Source organism: Brassica napus, chromosome A6, assembly GCF_020379485.1.
Source record: "Brassica napus cultivar Da-Ae chromosome A6, Da-Ae, whole genome shotgun sequence".
Lineage (NCBI taxonomy): Eukaryota > Viridiplantae > Streptophyta > Magnoliopsida > Brassicales > Brassicaceae > Brassica > Brassica napus.
Genome location: NC_063439.1, coordinates 25,386,005 through 25,404,136, shown reverse-complemented (window position 1 = coordinate 25,404,136; position 18,132 = coordinate 25,386,005). Strand labels below are relative to the sequence as shown.

Below are 18,132 nucleotides of genomic sequence, written 5' to 3'. Positions count from 1 at the left end.
GGAAAGGTATGTGAAAAAACGTTCAAATTGTAAAAATGAGCAAGAGCTAAAAAAAGAAGAAGAAGTTTTAGCCTTAACTAGGAATATGAAATTGAAAGTGGTTCGATCTATTATCGAGAAACGATTCGAACCGTGAGATCTTTACCAGATTTTTTCGATTTCAAGTATCTATTTGTACTAACAATATCATTACCAACAGAATTACTAGGAATTAAAAGTTTGGTAACTAATTAAATGAGAGAGCAATTCAGAATTAATGTTATTTGGGCTTTTATGCTTCATGTTTTGGGTTAGGCCCGGTAAAACATTTTCACGTCTTGGAAATAAATGTTTTTTTTCCTACAAAGTCAATATATTAATAATAAAAAGAATTTACAAGGTATAACGTATAAATAAATACATTCTTGGAAATAAATAGTTACAAATAGAAAAGAGCAAATCTCCAAAATAGCACCTTTCTAAGTTTATATCACAAAAATAGCACTCAAAATTAAAATGACCAAAATAGCATTTTATATTTTGAAAAATTTAAATTTTTTTATTTTTCAAAATTTGAAATCTTATCCCCAAAACCTCACTTTTCAACTCTAAACCCTAAACCCTAAACCCTAAACCCTAAACCCCACCCCTTGAGTGCTATTTTTGTGACTTTTGGTTTTGAGTGCTAGTTTGGGAACAAAAACTTGATTTAGTGCTATTTTGGTCTTTTTCTCAATAGAAAATCGTTATACAAAATTTGAAATAATTATAGCATGCTTAGTAAAATTTGAAAAAACTTATAAAAATTAGTCAAGGTTGGGTTTACCACTTGAAGAAAAAAAATCCAAGAAACACGTATTAATAGTTAGAAAGAAAGCACGAACGTGGACAGGAAACTTTGTAACGTTGTAATATCTGTGGCTGTTCAAGAATCAACGAACAAATTGCCAATCTTGTTGTCTTCTCAATCAATCACTTTTTAATTTTTATTTTTCTCCAACGATTATAATAATTAAATATAAATTATATATCGAGAAAAAGAAAAGTAAAGTAAGGCGTCTCGCCTCTCATCTTCATCGTCTCACCTCGTTGGCTCTCTCTCTATGGGACGCACCCCGATTTAGGGTTTCGTTCGATTTGACCATCGCCGCGAACCTCTAGACTCTTCCGGTAAGTCCCATCCTCTCCCTCTCTGCGTTTTCTCGTTGATTCATGTCTGATCTAGAAAAAAAGTTGGTAGCTTTTCTGTAAAGTAACAAGCTTTTAGGATCTTCATAGTCTTCTGCTCACACATGTCGATGAAAGAGCAAACCTTTATTCCAAGTTTGATCTGTTTGCTTTTGCTTTTGCTTTGTTTAGAGTATTATGCCTAAAGAGAGGAAAGACCGATCTGTATCTCACGAAAGGTTAAGAGCATCGCCTTTGTATTGTGATTCAAGCAAGCCTAGTGAGAAACAAGCTAAGGAATGGGAAGAAGCTCGTTGTCCTGTCTGTATGGACCATCCTCACAACGGCATCCTTCTCATTTGCTCTTCCTTTGATAAAGGTTGCCGTCCTTACATGTGTGACACTAGCCACCGTCACTCCAACTGCTTCGATCAGTACCGTAAAGCGTCTAAACAGACACCAACTGAGACTGAAGGTGGTGTAGCTTCTGAGGTAACAGTAGGAGAAGGTGAGAGGGGAGGAGAAGCAGAGGGAGACCAAGAAAAGGCCAAACCGAAGCTTACTTGTCCGTTATGCCGTGGACATATAAAGGAATGGATGACTGTGGAAGATGCTCGAGGCTTCATGAACGCGAAACATAGAAGCTGTTCTTCCGAGAGTTGTGAGTTCAGTGGAACTTACTCTGATCTGAGAAAGCACGCGAGGCTCCAGCATCCAGGGGTTAGACCATCAGAAGCTGATCCGGAGAGGCAGAGAAGCTGGAGGAGGCTAGAGAGGCAGAGAGATTTAGGGGACTTGCTTAGCACACTCCAATCTTCTTTCGGAGGAGAGGAAAGAAGCAGTAGTAGCAACGATGATGGGATTCTATCGTTTGATGATGGTGGTTGGCTTACAGTGTTCTTCCTCATCCGTGTGTTTAGACCAGAATCGAGTGGTGGCTCGAGGAGTAGTAGCTGGTCAGGTACGTCGAGAGCTAGGTCGCATATAGGTGTGAGAAGAAGATCTTCAAGGCTTTGGGGTGAGAGCTATGAAGGTGAAACGGGAGCATCATCTAGAGATGAAGAGAATAATCAGTCTTCTGATGAACAAGAGTCAAGACGTCGTGTCCGAAGAAGAGCTTTCATCGCTGATGATGATGATGAAGAAGAACCTTGATGGCTCTTGTTTAGTATTTGGATTTTATGGAAAAGAAAAAGGTGGAAACTTTGTAGTAATAATGAAACCTATTCTGTAAAATTTTCGTTGGAGATTGAAAAAAGTTCTTATTGAACAAAATTTTTTATACCATTTTACAAAATCTTTCAATGTAAAAACAAAGTTAACTCCGCAGCTTTACAACACTGAAGGGCTAAGCAGAAGTAGCAGCTGGTTCTGAAGCTGCTGTTTCAGCTGCGGCAGCTCTCTTCTTGGCAAAGTATTCATCAGCACGTGCAAGGTTCTTTGCAACTGAAGGCTTCACCCATTTCTTTCTCCCGGGCAACACAGTGAGTGTACAACCTGAAGCTTCAAGCTTCTCTTTCGCTGAAGTTGAGAACGCCCGAGCTTTGAAGTTGAGCTTCACGTTTAGTTCTCCAGTACCCAGAATCTAAAAACAAGAAGAATGCAAATAAGATTTAATAAGGAGCAAAAAAGCAGTATCTTTGTACCTTAAGAGGAAGTTTCCTTTCCCTTCCAGAAGGATTGATCAAACCCTTCTGCTTCAATGTCTCAAGTGACACTTCATCTCCATCTTCAAACCCAGCTGTTTCAATGTCTTTGAGATTAACTGGTACGTACTTGGGTAATCCTGAACGCATACCTATTCAAATAACACGAAGATTATCAGCAAAATAAAACCACAAAAACCTCTCTATACTCTTAAACAACGAAGCCACAACACATGTAACTAAAACACCACCAAGACTCTGGGTGAGACATTTCATCGAACACTTGGACTACACAAAGTTTGATACTTTACGATAGCAAACAAAGTAAAAAAAAAAAGTACCTCCAGCGATTCCTCTAAGTTTAGGAAGACGGCGATAAAGAGCAGTTTGACCTCCTTCAAAACCTCTCATGATGCCAGGACCAGACCGTGACTTCTGCCCTCTCATCCCGAAACCACAACTAGCTCCCTGTCCTGCAGAGATACCTCTACCTTTCCTCTTCGCCCTCTTCCTCGAACCGGGTTGTGGTCCCAGATTATCCAGTCGGAACCTCTCTGATCCAGGAGAAGAAGAAGAAGACGTTTGGTTGAACACAAGAAGGGGTCCCGATCGACGCTTGAGGTGGAGTTTCCGAGAAAGAATGTGACATGGGTTTGCTCCTAAGACGCTTACATTTCCCTTAAATGAAGTGGAAGGGGAGTAGAGACGGTGACAGTGGCGGGAGATGAGAGGATTTGTTGAGACTGAGAGTGGAAGAGGAACAGCCATGGAGGAGCGCACACACCAGATGAAAAGCTTTGGAAGATAAGGTAAATAGATATGGTATCGTGAGACATTCAATGCTAAATTGTATATTGGGCCTTTGGTGGGCCATTTTGAGTTCAATTTCGTTTTCGTCATTCTGCTATTCGAGATTGGTTATATTCCTTTTTTTTGATAATGGTAAGACTTTTGTTACTATTTTCAATTTTCAACTGAAGTAACAAGCAAACTGATAATATATTAAATAAATAAAAACTATAACAAAGGAAAGAAAAAAAGGGGGAAAGTACCCGATGACTGTGTCAAAATCCGATGCATTAAACCAACGAAACCTGGTTTCGCTCTGAGTACTGGTAAGCTCAGCACCTGCAGTGCTACGATCATGACTGGCATTCTTCATGGAACCAACATGCCAGCTATGAAAGATCAATATGGCCAAGGAGGATTGCGCATCAAATGAGCAAATGGAGATGACTTCATTCAACTGAGACACTGTGAGGAGCATTTGAGTCGACCCAGAATCAGTGGCGGAGCCAATGTATTGGCAAGTGGGTCAATTGACCGAGGTGGATTTTTTTTTTTAAACTTGTATAATTTCTCTTTAAAAATCTAGATAATTTTAGCAAATTTAGCTAAATGACCCACCTAAAAGTTTTTCCTAGCTCCAGCACTTCTTAGAATGTCATTGATCCCGGTTGGTCGACCAGAAGGCCAAGTTATAGTTCACCATTTGATTTATTTAAGTTGTATTCTTCATTTGGATCTTTGTTCCTTTTCTTAGATTTTTTATTCTCAACAATATTTCTTTGTTTTATATAGTACGTAAATTCTATTAAAAAAACATATAAGCTAAAACTATTTTGATTAAAATTTGTGTGTTTGTGAAAGTGTTTTTTGCTTGTTCTTTAAAAAACGATTGCTGGTGCATAATAATAATATCCATCACAAAACTCAACCTACTTAAGTGTGCCATATCAAAAAGCAGTTGTTTAGATAAATTAGGCATTTTTCGCCATTATGTATGGTGCTAGTAGCATACTGATGTAATTCACCATCTTAAGCGTGCGTTTCTTGGGACAGAATGCTATCATTGGTTAATTCCTCAAATTCTTTTAGCTTTACAGTTAGCGCTCGAGGTTTGGCTCAGAGTTCTGTATTAGACAATCTAACACTTCTTGTAACACCTAATTAAATTTATTTGACACATTCTACAACATCTATTTAGGATAATAATTAATTTATAACTAGTTATCAACAATGCCCAACCGATTAATTCACACAATGTTAATTTCCCAGTAGTTAGTTTTTTTTTTAACTTATACACATTTCATTTGTTTTTAATTTTCATTTTGCTTTGTTCAGTTCAGAAAATTTTAACCAATTTAATCATTGATTTTCTATTTTTCAGGTTAGGTCCAAGGCACCCATGCATCAACAACATATGAAATGTAAAACATCATATTTTATTAATAATATACATACAGTCAAAAGTTCAATAATCCCAAACTAGAACAATCATATAGTTTACATAATCGCATGCATACAAATTATATAAGATAGTGGTTCGTACCATATTAAGTTTAGCGAATCACTAATTTATACGAATTCACTTCTCCACGACAAGAAGAGAGCAATCTGTATTGTGTAAACACCTGCATTTTATTTGAAATACTGGTCGTTACTTTAATTTTTTTCTTACATTACTAAGTTTTTTGATTAAATTGACAATCATTTGAAATAACAATAATTGTATCCCTAATAATCTTTACTTACTTTTTGAGACTTTGGTTTTGTTGATCGCTCGTAACTAGTAAATTGACCTTTCGCTCTTGAATTATCTTGTGGATTGGCTCATTTGGGTCTCCGACATCAGTGAATGTGTCTGCTTTAATCTGTTGATTAATTGTGATGAGACTAACCTTTTCAACAAATGGTTGTTGATGACCTGAATATAAATATTTTTGCACAAGTGATTTCATTAAATGATCTGGTAAAGAGATTATACCCCATGATTTCCACATATCTTCTTGGCTTTCTCTAGTATACCCAGAGCAATCTTCATATTCCTTTGTTGAGCTAGTCTTATGAGTTCTCCACCTGCAAAACATACAAGAACACATATAAGACAAAGGAAAAAACGTATATATTTTTTTAAAGGAAGAATAATCGTTGATGAATGATTTAACTGGGTGAAAATGGATAGAAAAGTTGAGCAAATGCCACTGATGAAGATAGTGAGATAGGAGTAACAGAACTTTGTGGCTGTTTTGCAAATATCAGAAGTTTATTGCTATCACTTATATCTTTAAGATTTTGAAGGACCCAAACGAGTACATCATAACTTGAGTTGCTTTCGTCAATAACCACCATAACATTCTTCATCTTATTCAAGTTTGTGTTACAATTAAAATCTCTTCTCAATGTGTTTATTTATAATGTGTCTGGATGTGGAACAAGACAACAAGTCTTAAAAACTAATTAGACGATCTGGTAATTGAAAGGCCTCGTTCACCAACTAGAATCTTTTTTCCTTTTCATTTATAAGAGTATCTCTAATGTAATACACTATTTTTTATTTCAAAATAGAGTAAAAGTAAAAATAGAATAAAAATATTTTAACTTTATTCCATTTCTCACTACATAATGGAGGAGTGAACAAACAAAAAATAAATTACTTCATTTGTGGAGTAAATTCTATTATGGAGTAAGATTTAAAGTTATGTTAAAGTAATTTTTACTCTATTTTCACTTTTATTTAATTTTGGAAAAAAATTTGAGTAGGACTGAAAATGCCCCGAGAAAAATACACTTCAGTAACAATGAATTATAGAGCGACCGAATAAATATGATTTCATTCAAAGACATTAATATACTATAATTATTAATTTATGAAATACTAGCACCACTGATTTTATTCATAGTTAAATGTTTTGAGTCGACCGGGGTTGGTAGCTGCCGGATACATGCCAGTAATGACATAAGAACACTAATTATTTTTGTCTAAATTATAAAGAAAGTCAAAGTAAAATATTATTAGAGTTGGACAAAAACAAAATAAGCCGCTATAGACACAATTAGTATACACAACACCAACACCGCTATGTTATAATATTTGATCATTTAAAACTAAATCAATGTTATTTATTTATTTTATAAGAAAATTGACTCATTTGTTAAAATCCTCATATCAAGTTTTATTGTTTGACAGCAATCTCCATATTTTATTAAACCTTATATCGAGATTAATATATGAAAAATGTGCAAATACACAGAAAAAAAATATATATATATATGGTTAATAATTCAAATAGCAAATAATTTTTGTTTGGTTGTTGACGCAAGTTTTTTTTTGTTCACTGTCAACGCAAGTTAATAATTGGTAAATTGAATAATAATAAAAAAAAAGTTTAAAGTAGGTCCTACACTTACGCAAGAACCTAATCGAGGAACTACGCGTTAGCTGTTAAAGGGGCCTTTGGTTATAAATAAATTGAAGGCCCTATAATTAAGAAGATCACTTCAAAGCTGGCAATATAATGGGCCTAGTAAAGTCTATTAGGACCTCGCTCAATCACCATTAGCCTGCATTTTCTTACACCATTTTCCGTCATAAAACCAGGTTGAAAACATATGATTTTCCCGTAATTTTACTCTAACCAGGTTGAAAACATATTATATCATCCATCATATGATGTTTTCCCCAAACTTTTACTCAATCACAAATTAGATAAAATAAAATATTAATCACCCCTTTAATACGAAAAGAATATCCAGATAAGCACTAGAGCATATAACTTGTACGCACGCACAAGCACAACTAAACAAATACGTAACTAAAAATTAATCCAACGGCCACGATCAATTGTTTGACTTCCAGATCCACGGTACATTCCATACTCCTCATCACATCAGATCATTATATCATCTCAATTAAAAACACCCCCCACTCAAATTGAGCGAAGCTCTTCCAAACAGTTTCAGAAAAATATCAGAAACAGAGACATGGAAACGGCGTCGTTTAACCCTTCTTCTCCGGCCAATCTCCCGTCGTTTCTCCTCCTCTTCGTCTCCGTCTACCTCCTCGGCTACTTCCTCATCTTCCGCTCGTGGAAATCATCCCACCTAGGCGCCAGCTGCTTAATGTCGCTGTTCCACGGCACTCCCGCCGTCGTACTAGCTTCTCACGCTCTCCTAACAACCCCACGCGCCTTCGCTTCTCCCAACACCGCCGTGGAGTCCTCCGTCCTCGACTTCAGCATGGCCTACTTCACGATCGACCTCCTGCACTACCTCGTCTTCCTCCCGAGCGACTTCCTCTTCATCCTCCACCACATCGCGACGCTCTACGTCTTCGCCACGTGTCGATTCGCCGTAGGTCACGGCGCTCACGCGCTTCTCCTACTCTTGGTCTTGGCGGAGGCGACGAGCGCGTGCCAGAACGTGTGGACGATCGCTGGCTACAGGAAGAACGACGTCGTGCTGGCGAGGAAGGTGAGGGAGCTTTTGTCTCCTCCTTTCTACTTGTTCTACACTGTGGTTCGTGGATTGGCGGGTCCGGTGGCTCTGTACGATATGGCGTCGTTTTACGGAAGCGGAGCCGCGGAGGGAGCGATCCCGCGGTGGGCGTGGATATCGTGGCTTGTTGTGATTGGCTCTGCTATTGTGCTTAGTGTTTTGTGGGTTTTACGAAACTGGGTTGATTGGTTTAGGGAGAAAAACTCTGGCAAGAAATTTAAATGACCTCTATTTATTTTATTAATGTTTGATTGATAGAAGTCTAGATATCACATAACAGTGTTCATAATAAATTTATTTGATTGTATTTGTGTAATGTATGTACATTGATGATGATATTTCTATAGTAAATTGTAGTTGTTTTATTTAATTTTTGTCTGAATTAAACTGCAAATGTGAACTTTGGCAAATAAAAAATAAGGGAAAATAATGTTCCTTTTCTTTTCCAGAAAGTATAAAAATACTATATTACTGTCAAAAAGTGAATTTAATTGTCATTTGCAATCTATACTATACTAAAAGGTGGATATCCTCCCCTCTAAACCTATCCACGTCAGTTAATATATTCAGCCAATCAGAGAGCATTATTATGCTACGTCATACGAAGTTTTAAGTCAACTAATATAAAATCGGGCCAGGCGTTTGGGCCATTAATAATATCCAGTGCCAATATGAAGCCCACCTCATCAATACCAAATCTCCAATGAAAGTTATTAATTTATTATCGTGGCTGACTCTTCTTCTTCGAAGCTGTGTGAACGCTCACGGTCTAACTCCTCCTCTCAATTGATGATTTTGAGAAACGTCTGCAATTATGACATTCAAGGAGAGGGATCGCCGTCGATAGTATCAACGGTGGAGAGAACGAAGACGAACCGGAGAAGAAAAGTGAAGAAGAGCAGAGATTAAAACATCATCTGATACGAGAATCTTCTAGAACCCTACCTTCTTTTTTATGAACTCTCTCAATCCTTTCCCCGTGACTACCGTCACATGTCTTAAGCTCGGAGATATATGCAGCTGCATCTCTCTGTTTATGTCTTTGTTTTCCTCTTTCTTCTCTTATCTGAATGTGGGTTTCTTTGAAAGGAGATGGATGTCCGAAGAGGAAATATTGATCTTACGTTGTTATGTATTGTTTGATTATTCAAAAGGGTCTATGTCATTCACCTAACCTTGCTTTGTGTTTAGGTTACTAATGGCAGATCGTATCTGATTTCCTGTTGTTCATTTTGTCTCAGGTGATTTGGCAAGGAAGAGCCCAAGATTCACGGTTAACAGATGAGAGCTAAGAAACAGAGGATGTCGACCATTGACACCAGAAGAGATTGATTCATTCCTTTTACCTCCAGGTTTCTCCTAGATGTCACATTATACTTTACCGGATCTTTTGCTCTCGATGCAGCAATAGTAGTTGGTGGCCTTCCCAGGGTAGACATCTCTTAGTTATACTACTTCAAAAAAAAAAAAAATGTGTCCTTTGTTAATGTAGAGATATTACTGGTCTCAGATTTGGGTGTTGTAGGGTCTTGAAGAAAACAACACGGGCTGAAGCATTAAGCATAGAAACAAGGGGTTATTGTTTATTTCTTCAACTCTATGACTATGTTCTTTACTGAACGATATTGGATTCAAAAGGTCTGACTTTTCTTAAAAAATGTATCTTCGCGTACAGGGACCTGTGTGTTTGTACATGCTGAGCATTCTATTGACTCGCCACTTGCTAGGGTAATCTGTATAAATACAGAAAATATACTTCTATCACAGCCTAATTGGCGCGAACAAGCCCTTAGTCGTGCGGATACTTCAATCCGAAGTGGTTCGGTTGATGTTATTGTTGCTGACAGTGTAATTTAGGTGATTCAAATGTGATTAATAATGGATCGATGAGTTTGGTCGGAGCTATTTCTCTCCTCACGTTTTTATGTTATTTTTTTTTTAAACAGGAGCACTTGAGTATAAGATGGGTGATGCTCATATGATTATCCAAGCCGGTAAGTTTCATTGACACCCTAAATATTTGATCCCTTTTTTTTCCAAATGCTTAGAGTGTTTTGACTTCCTGTATCAAAAGACTCATCCATGACTGATCATTAGTTAAAATGTATTTGTTTCTTTGACATAAAGCTACGTGTCTTGAACTTCAAAGCATGGTAGTATTGAAAAGAAAAGGCTCGCCAAGGTAATAAAGAAAACAGTAAAAACTCGAGGAAGAGACGTCACTAACCAATCTCAGAGTCAGTACGTTAGAGGTAATAATGCTATAAGTTCATGTCATTTTCGTTGATGTTTTGGGTAGTTAGGTTCATGAAATAACAATACACTTTTCTATACAGCAGATACCAGATTATGAAAGAGTGTTTTGTGGAGAAGATAGCTGGAGTCATTGTAGAATTTGTAATCAGCGGATGATAACACATCGTGGTCTGGTTTAAAAGAAGCTAAATGAGAAACTATCTATACCAAAGGTAAACATCTAGAGTAGTTTCACTTGCAATCATTGTTTCGTCTGTCTTTTAGTTGGATGAATGCACCAATCTGACCAACTTTGATTCTCCATCTTACTATCTCTCGATCTTTAACTTTTATTTTAACATAAAACCTCTCCTTCCACACTAATGCAGCTAAAAGCAAGTATGGATCTCTATTTACATTAGTTGAAGTTGTTGGGTAGTTAAGAAAGCTTAGTATAGATAAATAAATAAACATGTAACGTTGAGGAAATTATATTATTTTCTTGGAAGAGATTATTGTCAAATTATATGATAATTTAAAAAGATTACGTCTGCAGTTATATTATTTTCTTGGAAATGAAGTGTGTGAACCTTCGAACAGGCGTGGAGATTCTGCAGATGAGGAGAGTAAGAGGAACTCTGCAAGTGATGGGCCAGCGAAAGCTAAGCGCCCAAGATGTGAGAAGTAGAGCTCCCATTCATCTTCTCACTTATTGCATGCTTCAATGATGTTTAAGTCTTTTTTCAGTTTAAGTATTGACTTATGATTTCCTTTCAGTTTTTTTGCTTTTCAGTGTTTTTTTTCCTTGAAACATTTTATCTACTTTGCATGATTAGCAGCTAAAAATCATGTTTACTGTTTTATCACTCTGCTTCATCAGAATTACATTGCTCAGTTTATTATTTATGTCTTCAGAAACAGGTTCTATTGTATATTTGATATCTATGACATGAAACGTAAATAGTTCAGAGTTTAGGAGAGGAAAGACATTAATATATGATTTTGTGATTACCATTGACCAATAAATTATCAAATAATATAAGCTACTTACAACCAAGCCGCAGACTTTAGATCCTTACAAGCCAAGAGAGATAGAAGATTTCATGTTCTTATCGTCACAAGCATCATCCCAACAATATATAAAGGCACTGATCCTTATTTAATTTATTATTAATACAACTACTAAACTGCAAGGACCTAAAATCTGTGGCAATTTTACTATTATTTTATTTATTAAATTGAATTTTGATTTATTACTAGGTGTTTTCCTGCACCATGTGCGATAAAGAATTTTTTTACGATTAGATATTTAAATTTTTAAAATATTGTAGAAATTTTTGAAAGCTTTAGTAATACAAATTGTATAATTGTACAAAAATAATAATATTTCGAAATTTGAAATGTTATATATGAATACATTAATTTTATAGGAGATGTATGAGCTATTACCATATTAAAAAAAAATTACCAAAAAGAAATATCAATATTAAATGTAATATATGAATTATTACCATATTCTAATAAGTTTGCCAAAATATAAATCAACATTAATGAAATTATCCATGTCATATTTTGCCGCAAGCCATGTCATCAATTTTAGTAGGCATGTCATATTTGTTTTGTGAAATTGATTGTAAAATGACATGTGACAATCAATTTGTATAAAACTAATAAAAATGATATAACATTGCATGATTGTAGGTATATAAAAAACTAATGATCTTACGATTAGATATTATTTAATTTTTAAAAAATTGTAGAAATTTTGAAAGCTTTAGTATTACAAAAATAATAATATTTTGAAATTTGAAATGTTTTATATGAATATATTTATTTTATAGATGATGTATGAGCTATTACCATATTTTAAAAAAGTTTGCCAAAAATAAATATCAATATTAAATATAATATATGAATTATTACCATATTCTAATAAGTTTGCCAAAAATATAAATCAACATTAAATGAAATTATATATGTCATATTTTCCTGGAAGCCATGTCATCAATTTCATTAGTCATGTCATATTTGTTTTGTGAAATTGATTGTAGAGAAAACATGTGGCAAAATCACTTCGCAAATATAGTTTAGAGAATTAATTTCAAGTTTACTACTGCAGGAAAATTACAATTCTCTTCATCACTAGCTACGAGTACCTATATATGTTATCGGAGCTACAATTTAATGTTTCTTATATCATACCATATATAAGATCAAAATAGACATGAAAAAAATATTCAAACAAATTATTAAAACTCAGTTATAGCCATATTGCTTTTACATAGTATACTGATCACTTTTTCTTTTATGTTTCTTTTTTTTGTTACGATCATTAAGTTGTTCTGGAGACCATCGCTCAAGCTAATGTTCTTTGTTAGTTATCAAACTCATTTTTTATTTCATAAGTTGTAAACATATTTTATAATATCGAAGGATATTTGGTATTACATAAAAACTTCTTAATATACAAAAAAATATATGCAAATTAATACAAGTTCAACAGAATAATTTATATAGTAATAAGATAAAAACTAATAATTCAGATATACAAACCTCATAGCACCACTTACCAAAATTATATAATAACAGTTGAATCAATAACTTCAGCCATAACCATCCTTTTAAAAGAGATGCATTACTCTGTATATATAAAAAGAATTACAATACAATCTCACCAGAAAAAACCCTACTCAATACTAAAAACGCAAGTTTAAATCAATTTAATAATATTATAGGGAAAAATCCGGGCGTAGCCCGGAAAAACCCTCTAGTGTAATGTAATGTTTTGATTTGTTTCGTTTTTTCACCATCATATATTTTTATGAAGAAAATGTAAGCCTCACATTGACTTTAATCCTGTTGGTGATTGGCCAACTCAAGCCTCAAGGTACAACAACCGTACAAGTCAACTCCAAAAAAATGCATGCGTGTCACGGCAACCTTTGGTGCTTGTGGGATTGTATGGTTGACTCCAACATTCGTTAATACCTAATCATTATATTTAAATGGAAATTGACCAAATTATAAATTTAAAAGTTTGTACTTCAGCATTAGGAGATTTTAAAAATGTGTCCGTTGACATGGAAATATATTTGTTAATACATACCAAGTCTCTTCCTGTTTACATGCCTTATTTTCATGAAAAGGACTCCCATTTGTTTACAGAAAGAACAAACTTGTCGGAACAAAATACATTGATAAAACACATTAATAACAAAAGAAAGTAAAAAACTTTGAAGATATCAAGTAGCTAAAGAACTCACCCCCGTCAAAAGCATGATCCTTTCAGCTGCAACTCCATAGAACAACGGGAGCCCGTCTCGAAAAAAGTTTTTTTAGAGACATCATCAAAGCTGTTGAGAGATGGGGGACAAACCATAGGATTCCTTATTACTACTGTAACTCAAAACACATACCAACCCGTCACACATTATTTGATGATTCTTAAAAACATAACAAGCTTACTCCAAATCTTTCTATTCCCTTTCATTAAACTCTTAACTGATGATGTTTAAACACAAAACCAAATGAGATAAATTAACTACTACAATGTAAAATGTGGGCAATGAAACACATTCCCACTAATTTTAGATTTCTCTAAAAGATTCAAAAGTTTTCCATAATTTCATAAATGACCGGAGAGACAATTCTCTAAAAGACCAAATCCATTGGTGAAGTCTTGGAGAGGTGGAACTTCCGTATCGAGACTGATAGTGAAGTTGTCGAGAAAGGGTCAGTTCTTGAATTTGAAATCATGATCACTCTTCTTGAATTTCGTTTTCACAACGTCAATCTTGATTTTTCAGGGTGTCGAGGGAGAAGAGTGATAAGAAGATAATGAGGGAGATCCAAGCTATCATGCGACAGGTTGCTTCCAGCATTACTTACTTGCCTTGTCTTGATGAACCTTGTAAGTAGAGAAAACCCAATGTGACCATCATCATTCTCAACACTAGCTTATTTCTTTGTGTATTGTAATTGCATATCATTGTTTTTTTGTTTAGGTGTGTTTGATGTGCTGGCATATACGGACACGGATGTGGCTGTTTCTCACTCTGTTTTGTTCTGCTTACCAACCAAGTTTATATTAGATTCAGTTCTTTAAAAGTCCAATTTCTGACAATTAACAATCAAAGGATGGAATGTACAAAGAAGCTACTCTTTTCCTCAACCCAATTCTCATCACTGCCTGCTGTATAATATGAAACCCACAAGTAGTTTCCCGGCAACCCAAGTTTATATCTCTTCTCTTCTTTTATATAGTCTGTTTTTGCAAACCATTGGTGCATGGTATCTTAATCTTAAATTTGCTTATTGGGTTGCATACACAGCAAACAATTCAAAGTTACAACTTTTATTTTTATTATTTTTAATGGAAGTCTAAAGCCAAGAGAAATCTTTATTTTATGACAATTATTCAACAAAAGATATAACATATAATTATTTTAATAAAGAAGTTCCTAGATAGTTAAAAGTCCATCTCCAAGATTTCACCAAAGTGGCACACCTGAAACATAAACAGTCGTGGATTCAGTCTTGCTAGTTAAGAAACATATGCAAAACAGTTAGTGGATTCAGTGACGAATAGATATGAAACATAAGCAAGAGCCACAAGATGCAACTTTACCTTGATCAACATGGAGTGGAGTTTAATGTAGTCTCTAGTCTCCATGCTTAACTCCCACCAAAACATCTCCATCTATTCTTTTACCAATATTATGGTTTCCTCTGATGGCTTCAGATGGCTAAAAACTCATATTCTTTACCCTCCAAACTCAACTACCAAAGCAGCTGACAGATCGCACCGCCTGCTACAAAACACACTACTCTACCACTCAGAATTTTTCTTTTACACAGTCTTTCCTTTCCTTTCCTTTTTCTCGTTGACTTTCTCAAAACAAATAACCCATCATGCAACTCTCAGTCAACACAGCAGGATACCACCTAAGCTTCATAATCTGTTTCTCAAACTAAAAGCGGATTACCATCAATGCATATTACACCCATTACAGACTCCTTGTGTAGTCTTCACCCACATAAACTATTCAATGATTCTTTTTTTTTTCCTTTTTTTCTGACTTCTCCAAACACCAAATAAAGCCATACTAATATATGTACAGGATACTATGGCACCTACACCTTACCCATGAAGAACTGAGCCATTCAATTTCAGAACGAAAAGAACGGCTCAGACTGAATTTTCTACCTAGAGAGGTAACTCAGGGGACGGCCTCGAACAATCAGCGCACAAAAACTCCAGACAAAAGGTTTCCTCATACTCACTATCATTGATGCACCGACCACACTGAAAACACCTCTGTATGCAAAGAGAACAAGCACGACATTCCCCCTTCCCTTTACAATCTTCTGCTGGACAGTCATACACAAGCCTCGAGTTCTCACATTTCGGACACATCTCAATATCTATCCCCTCGTTATCATCGCAGGAGACATATGAGTATCCTCTATGGTAAAAACGTGGCTTCTGTATGGACCGCTCCACATTAGTTTCTATGTTTAACAAACCAAACAATTCATCATAGTGATCTTTAGTGACTCCAAAGAGGCCACCGATCTCCAAGTGCTTCACCTGAAGCTTTCCCGCAGACTTCAGATCTCTCAAGATGCTCAAAACACCATCGATTGTGATCCTTATGCATCCAGGCACACCAAGCTGCCAACCACAAAACAATATTACGTTTAAATAAAATCCCAAAGATGCATTCTTCAGCAAAGAAGTTATATAGAAAGCTCACCTTGACTACTTGTGGGTTGCGCTCCAACACCTGCTTAAGACAATCTTCTGTAATTCTCGAGCAATCTACGAGCCTCAAGCACTGCATAGTGCCCTGAGCACGCTCGGTTAACTGCAGAAGAGCCTCGTCAGTGATCTTCTCATTCAACGGCTGAGAAATGTGGATATGTCTCCACAGCAGCGAGTCATCACAGACAGTCGTGTTCAGCGACTTGCAAACCATACTAACTGAAAGAAGATCCTTCACCCCCAAGTGATAAAGACAAAAACCAAACGCCGGATGAACAACGTTTGCGTTCTCTCCTCCATCATCGGTGCATCGACCACTGCTCTCTGCAACTTCGCCACCATTCCTCCCATCCTCATCCACACTACCAGCAGACACGAAGGCACCATGACAAGATCCATCACCAAACCCGTTCAACGACCCCCACCCATTATCATACACATTAATACTCTCCGGGAACTCCTGAAACCGCATTGCATTGTTCCAAATGAAACTCAACCGAGCAAAGAGCTGCTGGTGGTGGTTCCCATCACCAACCCCACTCTCATCTCTCCCATAATCAACCTCCAAATCCTCAAGCCATCCAGTGATGGCAGTGAAAGTATTGTTGATATCCATGCCAAAGGGATCAGAAGGCAGAACATCAAGTATATCAACAGAAGAAGCTGCTGAATCACCTTTAGCAATACTTGAACACCAAGGATGGGAAAAAACATCATCTTTCCTCTCGGAAACTCCCTCAACGAGATACCCATTGGCTATCTTCATCGGTTCCTCAGATAAATGGGGAGAAAAGTTCCTCTGTGAAAAATTCAACGCCATATCTCCTAACCTATATATATACACTTAACCTAAAAAAAATCCCTTTTGTACAGTGAATACCCCAAGATCAGATCCGAAAAAAGCTATCTTTTTTATTTTTTGTGATCTGTGAATGATAAAAGAGAGAATAAGAAGAAAAGGGAAGAAGCTGGACTCTTTGGTTTGAGATGACAACAAAAAAATACTAGTCACCCAAAAAAAGTTCTGAGCTTTCCTTTTGTTTAGAGATTAGAAAGTAAAACGAACCCTAAAAGGAAACGAAACTGAAAACGCTAAGATGAGACGTATTAACAACGAATTGGTGGTGGTCACACATGAATCAATGAATCAATAAATTGTTTTTTTTTTTTCTTTTCTGTGTAGAGACTTAGGGTTTTCCAGATAATTCGAAACCTAAATTAAAGAAAGAGATAAAAAAGATGAAGACTTGTTGATCGAATTGAATCAAGCAATAGTTGGAATCAACGAAACCCTTTTTCTCTCAGACCCAGGAAGAACCGGGAGAAGCCAAAGCCGAACCCTCAGCCGCGAAATGAACGAGATCTCTGAAGCAGTTTCCGATTGGATTTGAAACAAGGCAGCAGCAGCAGCAGGTTCCTTCCTCTTGTTGGTAAAGCGAATTGGATTCAAGAGAGAGTTTGGGGTTGGTTGGTGTGGTCGACCGAGTCAAGAGAGAAAACGATGGAAAGGACGAGAAACTTGTGCGAGAATTTCTCCCTTCTTTGTTTTTTGTTTTCTTATTTTAGGAAGCCAAAAAAATAAATATATATTTATATAATCTCTTTCTCTTTTGAGGAAGGAAGGAAAGAGATAAGATTAGGGTAACGGTGAAATCGTCAATGTCTTTAGGAAGATGGACACGTGTCTTTCGTAGAGTTTTCTGTCATTCTTGCGGAGTATTGCTGATCTGTCGGCAAATTATAACTACAAAACCTGTTTAGGTGATGATTGTTTCACTAGATTTTAGTTTTAGTTTTTGGTTTTTAGATTTTAGTTTTTGGTTTCCAGCTTTTGGTTTTTAGTTTTTGGTTTTTAGGTTTTGATTTTGGTTTTTGGTTTTGCAGTATTTTTTTTATTTTCAAAAATTAATTAATAGATTACTTTAAAATAATACAACAAAATAAATATTTAGATTTTACAATTAAAACTTATTAAAATACTGTGATTATTATTTTAAAATAAAATACAATATATATTTTAATTATTATATTTTTATGAAAATATATATATTATATAAAATATAA

The 18,132-nt window shown here is 35.7% G+C and overlaps 5 protein-coding genes across 16 annotated transcripts; 2 read left to right on the top strand and 3 right to left on the bottom strand.

Annotated features, from left to right (window-relative positions):
* Window positions 1–915: 915 nt before the first annotated feature.
* Window positions 916–2,433, top strand: LOC106349420. The gene is made up of 2 exons (XM_013789374.3): window positions 916–1,149; window positions 1,339–2,433. Exon 2 carries the CDS (start codon window positions 1,345–1,347, stop codon window positions 2,299–2,301), a length of 957 nt encoding a protein of 318 aa, XP_013644828.1. The 5' UTR covers window positions 916–1,149; window positions 1,339–1,344; the 3' UTR covers window positions 2,302–2,433.
* Window positions 2,373–3,611, bottom strand: LOC106349417 (50S ribosomal protein L15, chloroplastic-like). Its single transcript, XM_013789373.3, has 3 exons — window positions 3,134–3,611; window positions 2,793–2,944; window positions 2,373–2,731 (listed from the first exon to the last, which is right to left on the bottom strand). The coding sequence occupies exons 1-3, from the start codon at window positions 3,558–3,560 to the stop codon at window positions 2,495–2,497; spliced, it is 816 nt and encodes a 271-aa protein (XP_013644827.1). The 5' UTR covers window positions 3,561–3,611; the 3' UTR covers window positions 2,373–2,494.
* Window positions 3,239–5,998, bottom strand: LOC106352455. The gene is made up of 4 exons (XM_013792084.3): window positions 5,741–5,998; window positions 5,560–5,651; window positions 5,328–5,446; window positions 3,239–5,206 (listed from the first exon to the last, which is right to left on the bottom strand). The coding sequence occupies exons 1-4, from the start codon at window positions 5,934–5,936 to the stop codon at window positions 5,161–5,163; spliced, it is 453 nt and encodes a 150-aa protein (XP_013647538.2). The 5' UTR covers window positions 5,937–5,998; the 3' UTR covers window positions 3,239–5,160.
* Window positions 5,999–7,518: 1,520 nt separating this feature from the next.
* LOC106394872 (TLC domain-containing protein At5g14285-like) lies at window positions 7,519–11,236 on the top strand. 12 transcript variants are annotated; one of them, XM_048781219.1, is made up of 8 exons: window positions 7,519–9,224; window positions 9,311–9,500; window positions 9,595–9,644; window positions 9,745–9,926; window positions 10,016–10,063; window positions 10,197–10,321; window positions 10,406–10,537; window positions 10,905–11,236. In XM_048781219.1, exon 1 carries the CDS (start codon window positions 7,557–7,559, stop codon window positions 8,292–8,294), a length of 738 nt encoding a protein of 245 aa, XP_048637176.1. In that variant the 5' UTR covers window positions 7,519–7,556; the 3' UTR covers window positions 8,295–9,224; window positions 9,311–9,500; window positions 9,595–9,644; window positions 9,745–9,926; window positions 10,016–10,063; window positions 10,197–10,321; window positions 10,406–10,537; window positions 10,905–11,236. The 12 variants fall into 12 exon arrangements, with proteins under 12 accessions (XP_048637176.1, XP_048637175.1, XP_048637182.1 ...); XM_048781218.1 differs by having other exon boundaries at window positions 9,580–9,644; XM_048781225.1 differs by lacking the exon at window positions 9,595–9,644 and having other exon boundaries at window positions 9,311–9,421.
* A 3,406-nt stretch (window positions 11,237–14,642) lies between these two features.
* On the bottom strand, window positions 14,643–17,659 carry LOC106349423 (F-box protein SKIP14-like). The gene is made up of 3 exons (XM_013789378.3): window positions 16,061–17,659; window positions 14,932–15,978; window positions 14,643–14,811 (listed from the first exon to the last, which is right to left on the bottom strand). Exons 1-2 carry the CDS (start codon window positions 16,886–16,888, stop codon window positions 15,511–15,513), a joined length of 1,296 nt encoding a protein of 431 aa, XP_013644832.2. The 5' UTR covers window positions 16,889–17,659; the 3' UTR covers window positions 14,643–14,811; window positions 14,932–15,510.
* Window positions 17,660–18,132: the final 473 nt, after the last annotated feature.